The sequence below is a fragment of the Papaver somniferum genome, chromosome 2 (genome assembly GCF_003573695.1).
Source record: "Papaver somniferum cultivar HN1 chromosome 2, ASM357369v1, whole genome shotgun sequence".
Taxonomy (NCBI): domain Eukaryota; kingdom Viridiplantae; phylum Streptophyta; class Magnoliopsida; order Ranunculales; family Papaveraceae; genus Papaver; species Papaver somniferum.
This window is the reverse complement of record NC_039359.1, coordinates 50,532,471-50,553,055: the sequence shown is the minus strand read 5'-3', so window position 1 is coordinate 50,553,055 and position 20,585 is coordinate 50,532,471. Positions and strand designations below refer to the sequence as shown.

At 36.4% G+C, this 20,585-nt stretch overlaps 1 protein-coding gene and 1 long non-coding RNA gene across 2 annotated transcripts; one reads left to right on the top strand and one right to left on the bottom strand.

Annotated features, from left to right (window-relative positions):
* Positions 1-1,677: 1,677 nt before the first annotated feature.
* LOC113347607 (nuclear transcription factor Y subunit A-3-like) lies at positions 1,678-6,362 on the bottom strand. Its single transcript, XM_026591270.1, has 6 exons — positions 5,854-6,362; positions 4,265-4,672; positions 4,030-4,133; positions 3,883-3,954; positions 2,619-2,786; positions 1,678-2,384 (listed from the first exon to the last, which is right to left on the bottom strand). Exons 2-6 carry the CDS (start codon positions 4,521-4,523, stop codon positions 2,019-2,021), a joined length of 969 nt encoding a protein of 322 aa, XP_026447055.1. The 5' UTR covers positions 4,524-4,672; positions 5,854-6,362; the 3' UTR covers positions 1,678-2,018.
* Positions 6,363-18,998: 12,636 nt separating this feature from the next.
* On the top strand, positions 18,999-19,970 carry LOC113353236. The gene is made up of 3 exons (XR_003361169.1): positions 18,999-19,246; positions 19,737-19,794; positions 19,893-19,970. It is a non-coding gene; the product is annotated as an uncharacterized LOC113353236 (long non-coding RNA).
* Positions 19,971-20,585: the final 615 nt, after the last annotated feature.

Below are 20,585 nucleotides of genomic sequence, written 5' to 3'. Positions count from 1 at the left end.
ATAATAACACTTGTGAGTTGTACCGAGCTCTAACAATCTCCTTCTTTGTCAATTTTAGTGACAAAACTATCAATACATATGAATTAAAAAATAAAGCTTCAAAACTCCAGAATCCATCATGCTTGATTTCCTTGGTTCTTCAACTCCTTGAATTCTTCGTTATTTCAAGTTGCAATGATTCTGAACGTGTTCAACTCAGCATCTTTATTGTTGAAGATTTGTAACGATAACAACTTTGAAAACATATATTCTCAACGACAAAAAAAAACTGTTGAATTGGGGAATGAACTAATGATCCAGTGAAAGTGTCTTGTGGCAAAACTTCAAATCCAACTACAACGGTCTGTCCTTTTCTTTGTTTCTTAACAAGTGAAGTGAGGATTTTGCAGCTGTCTAAGATTTGTTCGATTCGAATGACATGTGAATATGAATGAAAATTTATTAATTTCAAAATGTCAGTGGCATCAATGAGCTTTGATTGACATGGAGTTGGGCCAAGTGTATTAAATGAGAAATGGATTAGGTGGGACCGAAATGTTTGTTTTTACTACTTACACGGGGCCACCTAGCTGTTAGGCGGCTATGCTCTAACTTCAGTTATTAAGATCAAAGATCCAGATAGTTTGTTTTTACTACTTACACGGGGCCACCTAGCTGTTAGGGGGCTATGCTCTAACTTCAGTTATTAAGATCAAAGATCCAGATATTAGACAAGTAAACGATGAGGTATGGCTAAGTTCTATAGGCTAGATTGAGCTTGCTAGATTGACAATTAAGTGTTGCAATTCAAAAAAAAAGTGTGGTCTAAAAGTTAACATTGACATTTGCTAGTTCTCTCTCCTAGCATTTGCTAGCAGTTCAACTAGCAGCGAGATTGAAACGCTGAATGGTTCCGCGCTCACAAAAATCACACGGACCACAAAAATCACAAAATTTGATGTAACGGCAGAGATTGAACATTCAGCGCTCAAAAAGTTACATTAACGCTGAATGGTTCAGCGCTCACAAAAATCAAAAAAATCACACGAACCACAAAAATCACAAAATTTGATCTACCGGCTCAAATTTAAAACGCTGAACCAAACAGCGCTAGACAGTGGTCCCAGATGACGTGGACTGCTAATCTAGCAGCTAGATTAGCCATCCCATAGGACTTAAGAGGTTGTCCTAGCTGACATGGACTTCTAATCTAGATGCTAGATTAGAAGACCATAAGACTTAGCCTAAGGCCTAAAATAACAATGGAAAGGGGCATCAGATGCCAATGACAGAACTTATAGTGCAACAAGATGCAAAGTGATCATAACTGAATCTCTTGGCAGGCCACAGGATTCAGGAATCTCCTGCCCGCTCAAAAAAAAATTTCTTTTGATAATTTGCTTTCATATCCATATATATTTGGATAAGAATTTGTAATGTTCCCAATAAAACTACTACTATCAGTTGACATTGAAATCTCGGCATGAAAGTGATTAAATCCAAGGACTTTAAACAGTGACATTAGAAATGACTTGCTGAAGGAAGACATTTTCTCAATCTGTTTGATCAAGATTGCAACTTCGAGATATATGAAGAAAGTTCACTAGTTTACTTCTTTGTCTCCGATACAGCAGCTTGCAGAACAACACGTTGGCAGAAAGCCATTGCCAAAGGACTAAAACAACCGTACACACAAACTGAGAGAACACCAACAGAATTTAGAAAAAACATATGTATAATGTTGGTACATGGATGTTCCAAAACCAGAAGAAGAAAAAAAGTTACATGGACTTCCCGTTATCTAGAAAGTCGTTTGTTCGTCAACATCATCATTGTCTGTTCATCAAAATAAAAAGCAAACATAATGAAAGAAACACATGATATCATATAATGATAATTAGTAACACAGCCAAGGATGATTTGCCAAATGGGGGACAACACAAGCCAGCCAGTTCCTCGGTTCCACTTTGAGAATGCAACATTGTTTGCACCAAAGTGAACCGCGCGGCTGACGGAAGTTGTTTTCCTCCCCATGTTTTTCATTGTGTAACAGGAACAGGCTGGTGGGATCCGTTGCACATAATTCCCCCTCCACCTCCGTCCTGCCTGTTCCCATTTCCCATGTGAGCGTAACCTGGGAACCTGAGATCTTGCTGACGAAAAAAGGCACCACTATTTGAGGTTGTTAAATCAGAGCAGGATGTTGTGGAAGCACCCCCATGGTCGCCAAAATCTATTTCTGACCGGTTTCCACCCAATTGCAGGTAGCCCATGTCAGAGGTGTTTTGGCCATTAGAGTTGTTGTTTTTCTCTAACTCCTGCAACTGCTTGGTGTTAAGAAAACGACCACCAGATCCTCTTGCTCTCTTCAATGCATGAAGATGCCGGGACTCGTGTAGATATGGCTGCATAGGAAGATATAGAACTACTTCAAAAGTGAGTAGGAAAAATTGTTCAATACTAATTTCTACCTGGCATGGATGGTCGAAGTGGCTTGCTTAAGAGTTTCTAAGTTCGAAAACATGGGTCAGACTACAAAATGGGTTATCAAAATAAATAAATAAAATATACTGCAGGGCCATAATAAAATTATACAAACAGATCCAGATGGGAAGGATTGTTTAAACATGCAGACTAACCTTTCGATCTTTGATAAGTTTATTTTGAGCCTCAAGCTTTGCACGTGACTGCCTACGTCTGAGGATAGCTCGGTATTGTTTTGCATTAACAAACATGGGCTCGTTTTCAGCAAGCTCAAGAGGCAGTGGGACTCGAGCAGAAGCCACACTCATAACCTGAGGATGTATCTGCAGATGTAGGGGCACAATTAGTATCCACATTATATTAGAAAGACATAATACGAAGAGGGAAAAAAAAACGGAATCACATCCTACAAAATGAAAGGGAAAGTTGTAGTGCACATTAAAACACAAAAAAGGTAAAAAAAAAACATCCACAAGTTGTATTGCATATAGGTATCACAGCCAGATTCCGGATGAGGTACACAGGATAAGATGCCATCTAAAGTTTTTGCAACAAAAGAACATCCAAAAGTTTTACTTGCAAATATATGGTCCAGGGTGAGTTCATCCTAAGTGTCACTTTCAGCAGTGCTCCTAATCTGAAGGACCTACTACGAACTGTAGATGAGATGATGGCAGAAGGGGAAGTGGGGATACTTTTTATGATATTTACTACGTAAAACTTGCAGAATCAAAAATAAAGGAAAAGATATATATTTTCTACTTGGAAAGCAACACCACAACCCTTCTTTTTCCTGCTAAAAGGTCCTTTTAACGAACAGATATTTTCGAAAAAGGATCGTCAACAACCATTAACTGGAAAGGAAAGGAAAGCAAAGTTGGTGGACAAGATCTGTTGAATCAACAGAAAAGTTAAAGAAGCACTAAAAAGTGATTCAAGTACTCCTGCTATATGTACTTCAAAATGCAACTACAGGAAGTTGAATTATATTTGTACAATACTGCAATAGTCCTATCCAAATACTTTCAGTTATCCAACTCTTGGAACTTATAGGTGCTTGTATCTAACTGCGTTTATATTTCATTGCCAAGGAAGAGTGGTCAAGGACAGCGGCACAATGAGCTATAACACCACCTCAACTCAAAATAAGACCTCAACAGATGAAACAGGGCGTACCCTAGAACTTGCAAAACGTTGGAAATTGATGCAATTATGAAGTTTTGAAACTCTTAAATTAAGTTAGTGTACAACTTGGTACACGAAGAACATGTAGGCCTGTCCGACGCAAATGAATTACCACAAAGGCCAGGTTGTAATTATACAGAACAATGATTGAACTCGAACGATAACTTGAAAATACATTATACGACAACAACAATACATTAAAACAAAACAAAGAAAAGACATGATTGTACTTACAATAGCTTGTGGTCCATAAGAAGTCACTATGCCGCTGTAGTATGGATCAATATAAGGATAGGGTAGGCGAGCCTGAGACGAAATTGACAAATCAAGACCAATAATAAATAACTGAATCACCTTCTGACAAACAAAGAATCAACTTACCACTGAATGGGCATAATCAACTTGATGAGGGAAAACAAATTCAGGTGTTCCAAGAGATAGAATTGATTTATTCTGTGCATCCCCTTGCTTCCCGTAAGTAATATCTTGCGTCCATAAACAGAAGAAAACAAAAATAAGGGAAAGATAAAATACAGTTGACCTCGCGAACAAACCCATCAGTTATCATTCTTTTTGCTTTATAAATTTTGACACATGAGTTGGAGAATAAGCATACCAGACTGAGCGGAAACGCATTGCCCATTAGAGTGGTCTCCCGACATATTTGATACCTCATGATGTGATTGACCAGTTGACTGGGTCGAGGATGAGTCCTGGTCTTGTAATTGAAAGCCTAACTGCTTTACATTGCGACAATCTGGAGGTGAGGAGTCCATGTTTATGCTTATACTCCTAGACAAACAACTCTGTGGAATTTGGGATCCAGAAGAAGTCCACCAAATTGGATCAGACCCTTTCTTGGCTAGTTCTTGCATACTTGTTGAAACTTCTTGACTATGTACTTATATATATATATATATATGGCGAAGTGATCTATCTAAAACCTTCAGACTTGTGCTTGCAGCCTATCTAAAACCTTCCGAATTGTGCTCGGAAACCTATTCAACGCACTTTTGCAGCTGATCTGCTCAAGAGAAACACAAACACCCGAATCAGTATTAACAATAACATACAGCTTGAAAATTGCAAAATCTTATCATAGCAGTTATATGCTTACAAAACCATGGGATAACAGAGACAGCAGGCATTAATATCGCGATTTCAACTAAAACATCCATCAAAGTTAACTTACAACTGAAGAACTAAGTGCCTATTAACCCAGAATAAGGTGTGCAACAACCCATAACCTTAATCAATCTCTGATGAAGATTTGTTGAAAATATCAAGTCAAGATCAAGCTTAAATTGGAACCCAAACTAAGAGAAACATAGCATGCCATGAGCATATCCAAATAGAAATTTTTCATGCTAGAGTAAAACCTCCTCCTTGCAACAACCACAATAGATATCATGTGCAGCAATTGGTACTCAGGCATCTGCAGCTCAAGAGCAGCAAATACAAAGATGCCATTTACAGATAGCTAGAAAGTCAACAATTTTTCTACCTACAATCAAAATCCACAACACAAAAAAAAAAAAAATCCCACCTACAATGAAAAATCACAACACAAAATTACCCAAATAAGGGTTCTTCATAATAATGACTGTGAACATTAAGGTACAAGAATCACACCAATCAATCATCAAATAAGATGTACTGGAATTACAAAATTGGTAAGAAAAAAACAGTACTACTTCAAACAATCACGGATCAATTTCTAATACACAGATAGAAAGAAACAAACAACATGCAAAACCATCAAATCTAAGCTGGTTTCAGACCCTGAATAAGCAAAAAAAAAAAAAAAACTTAGTTCATCCATCAATTATTAACACAAAATTGAACAAACAAACAACAGAAACATCTGAAGACAAAAGCCCCATTTCTTATAATGGAATTTCATAAAAGTATTACCAAAACTTTACTAATTCTCATCTCCACCACCACCACCACCACCATACCCAACAACAACAACCACCATATGATCAATCAACTAAAACTAGAAATACCCCAGAAGCTATTTGGGTTGCAAAAGAACTAACTAGCTTTGGGATTAAGCATCAAAACCCAAACAAGTAAATAACCCAATCAAGAAAGTGATGAGATAAAAGCAACCCAATCCAATCCAATCCAATCCAGAAAAAGAAACATCATCCAATAATTTCATCACAAGTCAAAGCAAAGCAAAAGAAAAGAAGTAGAAACCTTTGGGATTTGGTAAAGTAGTAGTAAGAAATGAAGATGTTGGGGTAGATCTAAACATGTTTCCTCTCCTCAAACTCTTTCATTCTTTCTTGGCTTTGCTGCTGCTCTCTATCTATCTATCTACAAACTCTCTCCTCTGTTTTTTTCCTTCCTCCTCCTTGAAATTCAATGTACTTTCCCTTTAATAATAAACTAATAAAAAAAACTTACGCCTACACAAAAAACACCCCTTTCTTTTGTTTTTCTCTTCTTAGTATTTGAGTCCCACCACCACCACCACTCCTCTCTTCACCTTCCCACCACCACTGCTACTCCTCCTCCCACCTTTTTATATATATATTATCTTTCTCCCTTTCTTTAACTTTGTTTATTCAAAATTAAAAAACCATTATATTCTGCTTCATCATCTATCTTCTTCTTCTTCTTTTTTTATGTTCAGCCGCCCTTCTCTCACTTCTTCATCTCATTACTTTACTCTGTTTTTTCTCTCTGTTTTGTTTTATCTTCTTCTTCTCTCTCTTGAAATTGATGATGAAATGAATTTTACATAAGACAGCTTTTATACAAATGACCATGGATGTTCGCTTTAATTACATCTGTTGCCATTTCGTTGTTATTGTCTGTTCCAAGCTTCCGGAATTCCGACTGCCTACGATGATAACGTACTGTTTAGTACTGCTACAGAGCATTCCTAGGGTGGTTGTGTGCTTCTGTAGATGCACGTGTCGAGCTATTTTTGGTTATTTTAAGAAACAAAGAGTTCTGTGTTTTGTTCACCCCGTTCCTAGCTGGAGTAAATTCACTGCATATTGCATTTAAAGTGTGTATTTTTTGATGACTTGGTGGTTGAATCTGACTTGGCCGGAGTCCGATGTCAGATGGTTGTTTTTTTTTATTTTGAATCAGATATAACTCGCGAAATGACTTAGGTATAATTCCACATTTGTTTTCATTTGAGTCAGAGAATAAAATTCTGACTCATAATACCAAGTAATTGACTTACATATTTTTGAATCGGAGAATAAAATTCCTGATTCATGAGACCAAGTGACTTATATATTTATAAGTCGGATGACAGATAAGTTGGGTGATATCTGATCAGACGAGACAGATTCAGATAACTCGGATGAGTCTGCGAAAAAAAAAGGTGTTAGAGGTCTTTGAGGAAAAAATCTATCTGAATGAAAGCGTGGTCAGCTGTAAAATGGATTACCGAGGCTGGCTGCATTACATTGCCACCGGTAAGTAAGTGATGTGTTGTAGGCTGTTTTTGTAATGCGTTCCAAACGTATGCTCCAATTGCTTGCTTATTCATCTTTATGAAAAATGGCAATGCAATCGCTAACCAGGTGTTCTATTTGATTTTGGTTAATAAGAAAAAAGTTACTTGATGAACAATTGTGAGTGAATTAAAATGCTCAAGAATTTTAAACCCAGCAATACTGGAAGTTTATTACAGAAGCATGTGCACATTTTTTTTTTCCCACAGATGGGTAGGAGTTGTAAGTGCTTCATGAGTCGAGCTTCTGATTTTGTTTTGAAAAACTTTGAGCTTCTGATTTAAAAATCGATTTTGGCTGTTAAAACAAATTTCATTGCGTAGGCATTCTCATTTTAATTTAATATGGTTAACATTCATCTCATATGCATTTTTTGATTCTACAAAATAGTGATGATGCTCTAATAAGACTAGCAAGAAGCAAAAGAAATATAAATTTAGGATCCTACCGTTTGGATTTATAACATTAAAAAGGAATAACACCAGTACTACTTATCTGATAATAGAAATTTTAACAACTTCGCATGGATTTTCTAGAACTACATAGTAATTACATGAACTTTTTTTCTGGGTTTTATGCTTCCTTCATTGCGCCTATCCTCCCTGCTTTGAGAGATCTTTCTCTCTAAATCTCTACCCCTTCTTCTGCATCTTTTTGCTCCATCTCCTCATAATGATTCTTTCTGTGCTTCTTGAGATATCGAATCCCCCTCTTTCGCACGTAGTGATAGTCAGACCCAACGGGCATCTCCTTTAAATAAATTCTAGCATCTAAGGATAACCCTTTCTCGATCTTGAATCTTCCTCTTTATGCAGGGGCATAATTTCTCTTTTTCTTCTTTATTTAGATTGCAGTAGACAAGATACTCGGCCTGATTAGGATGAAGGAATAACTCCCTTAAACATGTAGAACACTTGTAGTAATGAATGCGATGAAGATGATTTTCTCTACAATGCATGACCTTGGTTGAGAAAATTTTGGCATCCATAGGAGATCTTTTGTGAATTAAAGACATTTCCTTGTAAATTTTGGTCTCCTTCGTACCCTCCTTCCTTCTTTAAAGATTTTGGAATCAAACCTTTTAGTATCCTCGCAAGAGTATTTCATTAGAAACTTTAAAGCAATGGGAAGTTAGAGGTGCTCTTAATAATTTCTGGGGAGTTCAGTTATGCTTTCAAATAAGGGAGATCGATCCAAACCTATTTATCATCACTTTTAGAAACAAGGACGACTTTCACTGGATATCCACTAATGGTCCATGGTATCCTTTTGGTAATGTATTGGCAGCCACCATTATTTATCAAGGAATGAATATATCAACGGATATGGTTAAAGAAATTCATATCTGAGCTACAATCTCTAATGTTAAATGTGAGCATAGAAGTGAGGAAATGCTAGGCTTAATTGTGGGCAAGATAGGACATGTCTCAAGAGTCTGTAGGGGACATGATACTCCATATTGTAAATCAAGAGTCCTCCTTTGGATAAACATAGAGAAAACTTTAATACACCATATGTTAGTGAAAGTAGGAAGATTCCCTGTCACCTCTATTTACTTCAACTATCTCAATCAACCTTCTAAGTTTTGTTCACATTGTTTGAGGCTAGGACACAAAGTAGGTAGTTGTGTTGTACTTCAGGGAAGGCCCCTTGAAGACATTTATGATATCACCATTAATTCTCCTTCTCCTGGTGACGACATGAATTGGCTAAACGGTGTTCTTGCTCAAGTATGGTATCCGAAAGACAACTTTGATCATACAGGTGTTCCCGTACCAGTGCAAGATTTCCTAAATCAACCTGGAGTCAGAGAAACTTTCCATGATATTTTTAGGACGTATGTAGATGAAGAACCTGCACTTCATAGCAGTAGGAATAATACCATGAATAAAAACCCAACCAATTCTTATGATGTCCTTGATCCTTTTATCATTATTGAAAACTCTTCTTCTGATGAAGATACGCCTCTTGCATCGTCTTCTGTCTTAGGTAAAAGGATATTCCCTTTTAACTTGCCTGAAAATTTTATTCCTCTTCCTTCTTCTGAAGAAGGTTCTTTCTGATCTGCTAATTCGGAAATATTCCGAGTCATAGCTGAATCGGAACCAGATGCGGTGGCACTTTTAGAGGCAGAAATGGGAGAGGATATCTCTAAACCGACACTAAATTCTGGTTCTTCTGAGCAGAAAACAAATGATGCACTTTTGGTCAACAGAAAACTTTCATTTTCTTCTTCTGACTTGGTGGGGGATTCATTCGAATCCCTAATTTCACCCAACCATCATGAATTTTCTTTGATTGCACCATCCATTCAGACATCTTATATTGACATTGAATCATCATTCAAAACACCATTAACACAGCCAAAATCTGCATTTCAAATTTCGGTTTCTAACTTTCTCTCATCATCATCTTCTGAACAAATTTGTTCTATTCCTTCAAAAGATGGGGATTTTTTCAAAATTGATCAATATGGATCGAATATTTCTGAAGCAATTGCTCGCTCAAGCACTTATCAGCCAATTGCTTTCCCTGAACTTATCTCTTCAACGCAGAAGGAAGCGACTCAGGTACTTTTCTAACAATTATCCATTTTCATTTAAGTGCTTAATTTTTCTGCTGAAACTGTTATTCTCTCCATATTTTAATTGCTCTGATTATTATTGATGAGTGTGCTTTGATTATTTTGTGTTATTGATTTGTGAAATTTTTGAATTTTGAAATTCATTTGATCAACCTTAATTTTCTGATAAGTAGTCATTTCCTGTTTTCCTACTAGGTTAGTCTTTTAAGTAATGAAAATTTTGGCCTGGAACGTGCAAGGGTGTAGAAACCCTTTAACCCAAAACCATTTAAACAATCTTCTAAACAAAGAAAAACCTGAAATCCTCTTTTTATCTGAAACCAAAAACCAAAGACCCTTAGTAAAAAAAACCGGTATCTTCCTTCCCAAACTATCATATAGTAGACCCTATAGGAGCTGCAGGAGGACTTGTGGTAGCCTGGATAGATGGGATTCATTTCGAAACTGTGAAATGGAATTTAAACATGATTAATATCATTGTAAATAACTCTTTTGACACTAAACAATGGGTACTGACATGCTTCTATGGTATCCTTTACCCTATCAATAGGAATGAAGCATGAGACTTCTTAGAACAAATAGGTAATCAAGTCTCTCAAAGACATATGCCATAGATAGTTTTAGGAGATTTTAATATGATTTTCAACCAATCTGAGAAACTAGGAGGCCTCCCTTTCAAGAAATATATCCGTGATTACTATGCTAAAATTCTTGAAAGATCTGGTCTTTATGACTTAGGATATACAGGAAATGACTATACTTGGGATAATCATAGAGAAGGGCAGCAAAACATCCAAGAAAGATTAGATAGAGCTGTGAATGCCAAATGGCACATGCAATTTCCGAATGCAACTCTTTCCAACCTAGTTGCAGTAGGATCAGACCATTGTCCCATCTTGTTAGCATTAGATAACATTTTACCTAAAACTGAAAGAACTTTCAAATTTTACGACACATGGTTGAAAGATATTTCCTGTATACAAGTTATCCAAGGATCTTGGTCCTACTCCCCTGATTATGAACCATCTTCTAATCTTTTTCTTAATCTAAAAATTGTAGGTGAAAATCTATCTGATTGGAAAAAGAATATTTTTGGTATTCCTATCAAAAAAAAAAAATAAACTGCTAAAAGAACTAGAAAGGTTACAATCTCAAAGGGAACAAATTATCACAACAAAAAAAAACTAAAAGAATTAGAAGTCCTATATGATACGCAAGAGGTTATAACAAAAGAACAATCAAGAGACAACATATAAATCTAGGAGAAAGAAATACTAAGTACTTCCATACCATCACCCTGAGAAGAAGAAAATGCAATACAATTCAGAGTATAACTAATGATCAAAATATAGTAACTAAGGATAGAAAAGAAATCCATTTTATTTTAACATCTTATTTCAAATCTCTTTTTACTATATCCTCCTTTGTTTCTGAATTATCTGATCCATCTTCAATAACATACCTTCCATCATTTCTCCCTATGACAATGAGAGGATCCTAGCAATTCCATAAGAGGAAGAAATCTTGTTAGTTCTCAAGAACATGAAAGCAAACAAATCCCCAGGACCTGATGGCTTCCCTGTTAGTTTTTCCATACATAACTGGAATCTAGTTGGGGCTCAAGTAACAAATACTATCCATAATTTCTTTAAAGAGAAAATTATGAACCCAGACCTAAATATTACACATCTTTTCCTTATTCCCAAATTAAAACATTCCAATAATCCTAGTCATTTTAGACCAATTGGCCTTTGCAACACTGTTTATAAGGTTATAGCTAAGCTATTAGCAAACATAATTAAACCAACACTAGAAAAACTTATATCCCCCTTTCAATCAACTTTTCTTTCTTCTAGACAGATTTCAAATAACGTCATAGTGGCACATGAAATAATTCATTCCTTTAAGAAGAAAAAAGTTAGAACAGGAGGACTAGGAATCAAAATAGATATGTCAAGAGCTTTTGATAGAGTAAATTGGAGTTTTCTTTTGAATGCTTTAAAAACTTTTGGTTTTAATAATGATGTTTGTCAACTTATAGAACAATGTATATCAACCTCCTCCATAGTTGTTTTACTGAATAACAGACCTGGAAATACTTTTAAACCCTCTAGAGGACTAAGACAGGGAGATCCCCTTTCACCATACCTTTTTATCATCTGTATGGAGGTTTTATCTAGGCTCATTCTTATGCAAGAACATAATAAGGTTCTCCATGGAGTTAAAATAACCCCCAAAAGTGAACCTATTTCTCACCTTTTCTTTGCTGATGACTGTCTGTTATTTGTGAAAGCTGATCTTTTTGAATGCAGAAACCTCTTAGACACAATAGCCACCTTTAGCAAGGCCTCTGGGCAAGTTATCAACTTTGAAAAATCAGGAGTCTTCTTTAGTAAAAAAGTAGAGCCAAAACATCAAAGAATGATGTCAAAATTATTAAAAATTACACACATTAACCTGAAGGATCCATCCTTAGGAGCACCTCTTTTCATGGAAAAATCTAAAATAAAAACCTTCACACCAATCTTAGAAAGAATGGAAGCTAAATCGAAAGGTTGGAAAAGTTTTGTTCTCCCCCAAATATGTAGAGCAGTTTTAAATAGAGTTTTTCTATCTAGGATACCAAATTACTTGATGGGTTGCTTCCTCCTGCCAAAATAAATAACCAACAAAATTTATGAATCTTGCAATGCTAGCTAAAGTGGCTTGGAGATTGATAAAGGAACCAAATGCTCTATGGGTCAAATCAATGAGAACAAAATATTTTAGGAATAAATCACCTTTTAGAACCAAAATCGCAACAAACAACTCTTGGACTTGGAAATGTATAAAGAAGGGTCTAGACTTAGTACAACAGTACAGTATATGGGAAGTTGGAAATGGGCAAGAGATCAATATCTGAGATGATAAATAGATCCCAGGATTGGACAATAACATAAATCATCTCAAAAATTCTAGTAATAGCTCTTTGGTTTGGGTGGCTAATTTGATCATTCCTGAAACATCTTCTTGAAACCTTCCCCTTCTCTTCTCTGTTTTCCCAACTGATATTGCCAGTAAAATTAAGTCCATTCGGCTCTTTATTGATCCTCAAAACCCTAGAATAGACCAACTAAGATGGACAAACTTAATGAAAGTGGGGTCGATATTGTAAATTTATCTATGCCTGATACTTTTTGGAAATCTCTTTGGAATCTTAATATCTCTGAAAGAATTAAACTATTTCTATGAAAATGCCTTTAAAATGCTCTACCTACTAATGTGAAACTATATGGTAAGGTTAAAGATGTATCCTCTGTCTGCACTATATGTGTAAAAATGATCTAGAAACTATTGAACATCTACTTTCCCATTGTCCTTATGCTATATCTATTTGGAACTCTACCCCTAATCATGTTTCTTTGAATATAGACAATGACAGTACAATTTCAAATCTTTGTAAAGTTTGGATGACTAATCCTATATCAGACATCTCTCTAGAACTCATGCTTACTAAAATGTGGTTTATTTGGAAGGAAAGATGTGATAGAGTTTTTGAATATAAAACTAACAATAGTACTGTCCTAAGCTTGGAAATTCATAGACATATTGATTTTTGGTCAGCAAAGAAAGCAACAACTGTGAGAAAGACACAGAAAAATAAAAACAACAATTTATGGAGTGCTCCAAATCAGGGTGCTCTGAAATTCAATGTAGATGCTACTTGGTTATCTAAGTATTTACCATCAACTTATGCCTTTATTTTGGGAAATGCAGCAGGAGAATGTGAAGGAGGAAGCACATGACAAGTAGCTGGTCTTGACCCACAAGAAGCAGAAGCTATAGGAATCTGGCAAACAACAGTTTGGGCAACGAATCATCAGATACAAAACTTTAGCATTGAAGGAGATTGTGAAGGCCTTTTTAATTTCATTAATGGAAAAACAGCAGATATATCTTGGAGAGCCAAAGCTTATATGCTGGAAGCTCACATATTAGCAAAACTTTGTAATAACTTTTTGGGTTTTTTCTTTGTTCCTAGATTAGGTAACCAAGTGGCAAACATTATAGCTAAATCTATTAACAATGCCAACCCGTTTCTTGAATGGGGCGCTATCCCCCGGTGTGTAGAACCAAACTCTTAGTAGATAAATCTAATATTAGAAATCCCATAACTTCTATATTAGATGGCTCTACTTCTTTTGTAACCTCTACTCTTCATGAGTCCTAGTTTTCAATGCAATGTCTTATCTACAGGGGAAAAAAAAAATGACTAGGTTCAATGTAATGTAAAAAAAAGAAGAGCTTCTGGGAATCGATATCTTGAACTGGTAATATAAAATTCCACGAGGTTGGGCGCTCTTAGACTAATTCCCCAAGGTGACATCGCAATTATCTATAACTATCATAGACCCAACACCCCTTAAGAACTATTCATCCACAGTATTTGAAGCTGCAAAATTTGGATTTCCAAATTTGCCCCCGTTTCCATGTTTTAAGTTATTTAGAAAAGAAGTTAATTTGAGGGTACCATGGTAATTAAACCTAAATAAATACTTTAATCTTTAAAAATCTGACCTTTCCACGTGATGGGGAGTGGAGAGAACAAAGAGTGATTACTTTGTTGTTGTTTTTACACATCAGTTTGATATATAAATGGTTAACAGTACGCCACGTGGGATGTACAACTAAGTTCTCAGTTTGTTTTCATTTGTGCCGGGGCTTCACCACTTACTTGCTATTAGGGCTGCACATACCCGACCCAACCCGCCGACCCAACCCGTACCCGACCAAAAATACCCGCACCCGACCCAACCCGCCGAGGCATGGGTCGACTATGGGTGAGGCACGCCAGAACCCATCTATTTTGGGTCGGTTGCGGGTAGAAACTTCCGTCACCCGAACCGACCCACCCACCCGCCCAATACTAACGTAGGATCCTGACCCTTAGATCTAACCTAGGATGGATTATCAGAGCCGTTGAATTTATGTATAAAAGACCTAACTTAACCTAACCTAAATACCTAATCGCAATCTCCTTCTCTTCTCTTCTGCGGCCTCTCCCTCTTCTGAGTCTTCTCTCCTTCTCAGACAGACTCATCTCCATCCAAGTCTCCAACTCCATTCTTTTTTCTTCTCTCAGTCTCAGATTCTCTTTGTGGATCATCGGCATCACCAGAAGCAAACCAATAACGGAAGGTAAGATTAGGAACTCAGTAATTTTCAATTTAGGGTTTATCTGTTTAGGGTGTTGTTTTTTAATTTCAGTTTGGAATGAATTGGTATGATGTTACTATGTTAGAACTCAGTAATGAAGAGTTTAATCAGTAGATTCAAAGGATTCTTGAATGTTTATGTGTTTAGGGTTTGTCAAGATTGAAGAACTGAATCTGAATCTAATACCCTTTATTTTATTCTTGAATGTTTATGTGTCAAGATTGAAGAACAGAACCCAGCTATCTTCTTTTACCCAGGTTTGTTCCTCTTTATCATTTTTCAGAATTTGTTTTCTTTGTTTTGCATAGGCATGCATCCATTTTATTTGCTTCCAAAACCCCAAATTCACAAAATATCTTTCCGTTTTAAGCAATTTGAGGAAATTTCAGGGTTTAGATTTATAGGTTGATCATTTACTCTGTTTTCTAAAAATGTGTTTTTCATTTTTTTGACAAGTAGGACTTACTTGAGGAAATGAAACCAAACCACTGAGATAAATTATTTCAAATTTACTGTCAACTGATGAAGTTTGAATTTCTTTGTTTCAGTTGGTAAATAAATCATTCTTTACCTCTCAAACTGCATCCACATTACAGTCATTGCCAGAATCTTCTCCTACTTACAGGTAATTTCACTATTAATTTTACCTTTGATGATCAATTTACCACTTCCTCTTTGATAATAGGTGAAAACATTTTTACTGTTTTGATTATTTAGGTTCCTTTTATATGTCCTTTCCATTTTATGGTTTGTTCACTTTGTTGTTTATCTGAATCTAATGTTTTTTTTTATTCCATGGTAGGGTTTGTCAAGATTGAAGAACTGAATCTGAATCTAATACCCTTTATTTTATTTTTCCATGTTAGGGTTTGTCAAGATTGAAGAACTGAAGTTCAGTTCATTGGAGCTTGAAGAAGAACTGGTCAGAGACTCAGAGTTGGTTTAAGAAGAACTAAGAAGGTATATCCAACTATGAAATTGTTTTGATTATTTAGGTTCCTTTTATATGTCCTTTCCATTTTATGGTTTGTTCACTTTGTTGTTTATCTGAATCTAATGATTTTTTTTATTCCATGGTAGGGTTTGTCAAGATTGAAGAACTGAAGTTCAGTTCATTAGAGTTTGAAGAAGAACTAATCAGAGTTGGTTTAGGAAAACTAAGAAGGTATATCCAACTGTTTTGCTTATTTTGGTTCCTTTTATATTGTTTAGGTGAAGTTTGATAGAATCTCATTGAGCATGATAAAAATGGTCCTAGCGGTGAATCGCAAAAGCTACTTGTAGCTCATTCTCTCTTTGTTGAGAGGATGTTTCTGTCGTTAACATAAGGCCTTCGGCAACCCTACCGCTAGGACTCAGTTGAAGCTACATGTTAGAATTAAATTGGTGTACTTCAATAAATTTTGTATAATCTCTTAACTTAGAAGTTTTTATAAGTTGTATGGTCTGAACTTAAGAATTTTTGTATTGTGTATCTATGCTGTAAGGTGTCGGTGGGGTAGTGACTTATGTAACAAATTCAACTAATCAGAGTTGGTTTAGGAAAACTAAGAAGGTATATCCAACTGTTTTGCTTATTTTGGTTCCTTTTATATTGTTTAGGTGAAGTTTGATAGAATCTCGTTGAGCATGATAAAAATGGTCCTAGCGGTGAATCGCAAAAGCTACTTGTAGCTCATTCTCTCTTTGTTGAGAGGATGTTTCTGTCGTTAACATAAGGCCTTCGGCAACCCTACCGCTAGGACTCAGTTGAAGCTACATGTTAGAATTACCTAGTTTATATGGACTGAATTGATTACCTAGCAAGTTCTAATTGATTTTTTAAATCAATCTCAGTTCTTTAGTACAACCTAGTTAATTTATTTGGTATTTGAACTAAGTCATGAGTATTTTGTTCAATTCAGTATGGTGTTAGTACTTTCAATTGTTTCTTTTGTGCAGGTTACCATGGTTGAAATCTCAGAAGATGATTCTGCTTCTAATCTTCCAATTATACATGGAGTGGCATCACAAATGGGACCTCCCCCTCCACGTCCACCGCGTTCTGGACAAGTGCATGGACCATCAGCAGGGACAGGGAGTACCGCTGTCTCATCTACACCAGCTTCTGAACCTTCACATGCTTGTGGCGCAGGTGAAACATTAGATAATAATCCTAATGCTGGTGTGAAGAGATCAAAGGTATGGGATCACTATGATATTTATGAAAATGGTGAGAGAGCGAAATGTAAATATTGCAAAAAGGCTAATTACAAGATTGGTAAGAAAAATTTGGATGGTAAGAAACATGGGACTTCTAATCTCCAACATCATTTGGATAAGTGTCAGAAGTATAAGAATGAAATGAATGAGGCTAGAGCTGACGGACAACAAACACTTGAATTCCAGCCTTGCAAGCTTGGAGAGGAACCACAGTTGGTTGGGGTGTCTTTTTCTCAAGATGCGTGCAGGAGAGCGCTGATTAGATTTATCGTTACCGATGAAATGGCTTTTAGAATTGTTGAAGGTGAAGGTTTTATAGCTTTTTGTAAGTATCTTGAGCCTCGATTTAAGCTTCCAAGTCGTATGACAATATACCGTGATGTGTGCAAGCTGTTTTTGACAGAGAAGGCTAATCTGAAAAGTTATTTCAAAGCAAACAAGATAAGAGTGTGCCTTACTACTGACACTTGGACGTCATCGCAGAATTACAATTATATGGTAGTGACTGCGCATTTCATTGATCATCATTGGAAACTACATAAAAGAATTATCTGTTTTTACTTGATTGATAGCCATGAAGGTACAAATATTGGAGAGGCTTTGGCGAAATGTTTGCTAGACTGGGGACTTGAAAAGGTTTTCACTGTGACGCTTGATAATGCGTCTGCAAATAAAGTTGTTGTTGACTATTTGAGGAAGAGAGTTCAGAGTTGGGGTTCTGCATTACTCGGAGCTAAACATTTACATGTTCGATGTGCGGCTCACGTACTTGCACTTGTTGTGAAGGACGGTATGAAGAAGTATCATACATCACTTCTCAGGATCAGGGCAGTGGTAAAATATGTCACGAAATCTCCCGCAAGATATAAAAGGTTTACGGAGGCTGCTGAGTCGGAAAGAATAGATTGTAAAAAGGGTCTGATATTAGATGTGAGAACGCGGTGGAATTCTACTTACTTAATGCTTGTTGCTGCTGAAAGATATGAAAAGGCATTTGAAATGCTACGTGAGTTGGATAAGGCATTTTGTGAAGAGTTTTGCTTTGATATTCCAGTACCAGATAATATTATGGGTGATGGTGATGACACTGTTGATCTTGATGCTGATTATGATCTGGAATCAGACAATGAAGAAGAACTTGATACTATTGAAGAAGAAGATTCTGCTGCTGCCAGGAAAGCCAAGAAAAAAAACAGGCCAAAAGTGCATGCTCCTGAACGATACGATTGGTGCAACGCGAGAGTTCTGATTAAGTTTCTACAAGTATTTTATGAAGCAACTGTTGCATTTTCAGCTTCTACTTATGTTACTTCTCATTCTTTCTTATTGGAACTTGGCACTGTTCGTCAAGAATTAGAAGAATGGAAAAATACACATGAGGACCCTTTCTTAAGCCACATGGGTGCTGTAATGTTGCTCAAGTACAACAAATATTGGGGAACATACCGAAAGATGAATTCGTTGATGTTTATGGCTGTACTTCTTGATCCACGAGAGAAAGAACATGGATTATTTGTGACTGTTGAAGATTTAATTGTGCATTATGACCCAGCAATGAAGAAAAAACTTGTAGAAAAATGGGTTGAAGAAGTTCTGAAAAATTTTGTGGAGCTGTTTGCAGCTTATAAAGCAGAAAATGTTAGATGTGCAGTATCTTCATCAGAATCTGTGGGCGAGACTAATTCCACTTCTACTCAAAGTTCTTCGAGTTTTGGAAGTACTATTTCTAGCAAGGCCAAGTATATGGCGGGAAGGAATAAACGAAAGCATCAATTGAGTAATGTGGAGGACATTGGGAGATCTGAGGTAGAAAGGTACTTGGCTGAACCGATCTACACACCCATAAATGAAAATGCTACTTTTGATATATTACAATGGTGGAAGGTAAATGCTGCGAGGTTTGACATTTTGCCACTTATGGCTAAAGATATATTTGCTATTCCCGTTTCTTCCGTTGCTTCAGAATCAGCATTTAGTACCGGAAAAAGAATTTTGGATCCTTTTCGAAGCTCCTTAAAGCCCAAGACACTTGAGGCCTTAATTTTGTTACAAAATTGGTTACGAACACCAATAGACATGGATTCATCTACCCTTGGAGTCGAGGAGGAGGAGATTGATATTGCTGAGTCTGGTATGTCTAAATTTTCCTTGGCTCTATTGTTGTTCATGACACTGTGAGTTTTACTGCAACATGTTTATTACATGAAAGTACATGGTTTACTAAACATAATGCATGCTACATGAATAGATTAACTGCCCTGTTATGTTAACTGCCCTGTTATGTTAGTAATCTATAACAAAAATCTTTTGAAATCCGAAGATCACTCATAGTTATCTCTATATCAACATGTCAGAGGCATTGTCACAATGTCGTGTACCTCATATCAATTGGATTTCTTAAATTCAGTTATCTGTTTGATGTTTGTTATACTGATTTCTATGGTTTGAGAATCTTGAAATTTGGCTTTTCAAATTTTGCTTTGATCTGTATATTGTCTGTTATCTTGATGTTCTTAGTATTAGGATATTTTATATGTTCTTATAGTTGAATTTGGATGTTGAGATTATGATGAAGCTGAGTTATTCAGTTTAATTGTTCATTTGAATCATTTCGCTTGCAGAGCTATTCAGTTTCAGTGACCTTGCTTCTTCTTCTATCGTCATAGACTCATAGACAAGGTAATGACGCCAAGGCCCAAGGGTCATTGTCAGTAGCTTGATATTTCTGAGTTCATCTTTGTTACTGTAACTAATTTACAGACTTCGTTTTATTTCAGGCTTTCAGCCATTCGGAGGTAAAACATCCACAAACTTGCAGGCTTGCAGCGACTCGCTGTTGGTCGCTTTATATGATATTAGGCTTTAGTATAGTACGCAATCGGCAATACTCAATAGTAATGCACTCTTTTATCTTTTGAGCTTTGAACAATTGAACTCTGTTCCTTTTTATTGTTAGATTTATCAACTTTGTTATACACTTATACTGTTATACAGTTATACACTTATACTCAATAACTCTGTTCCTTGTTAATGTAATGTACTAATGTCATTTTATTTTATGGTGGGTAACCCACCACCCACCCGACCAAACCCGCCGTCACAATGGGTCGGGTGACAACCGACCCATTGTGTTGTTGGGTCGGTTGCGGATGACAACTTCTGTTACCCGCCATCAGTGGGTCGGGTGGTGGGTGAGGCCAAAACCGACCCAAACCGACCCATGTGCAGCCCTACTTGCTATCTGAATCGCATTCACCCGGGCACGTGCAAAGCACGTGCGTTAGATTCTTGTTCTAGGATAATGTATTACCTCGACATCGTTCCTCCGGCCTTAATTAATTTCATTATCATATATTTAGGCAATTGCATTTTCAATTCAGATAACTAAAATACGGCAAGGCCCTGGCTATGAAATTTAATGTTTGTAATGTCAACTATTCACAAGTCAATTCCTAGACCAGGTACCACAA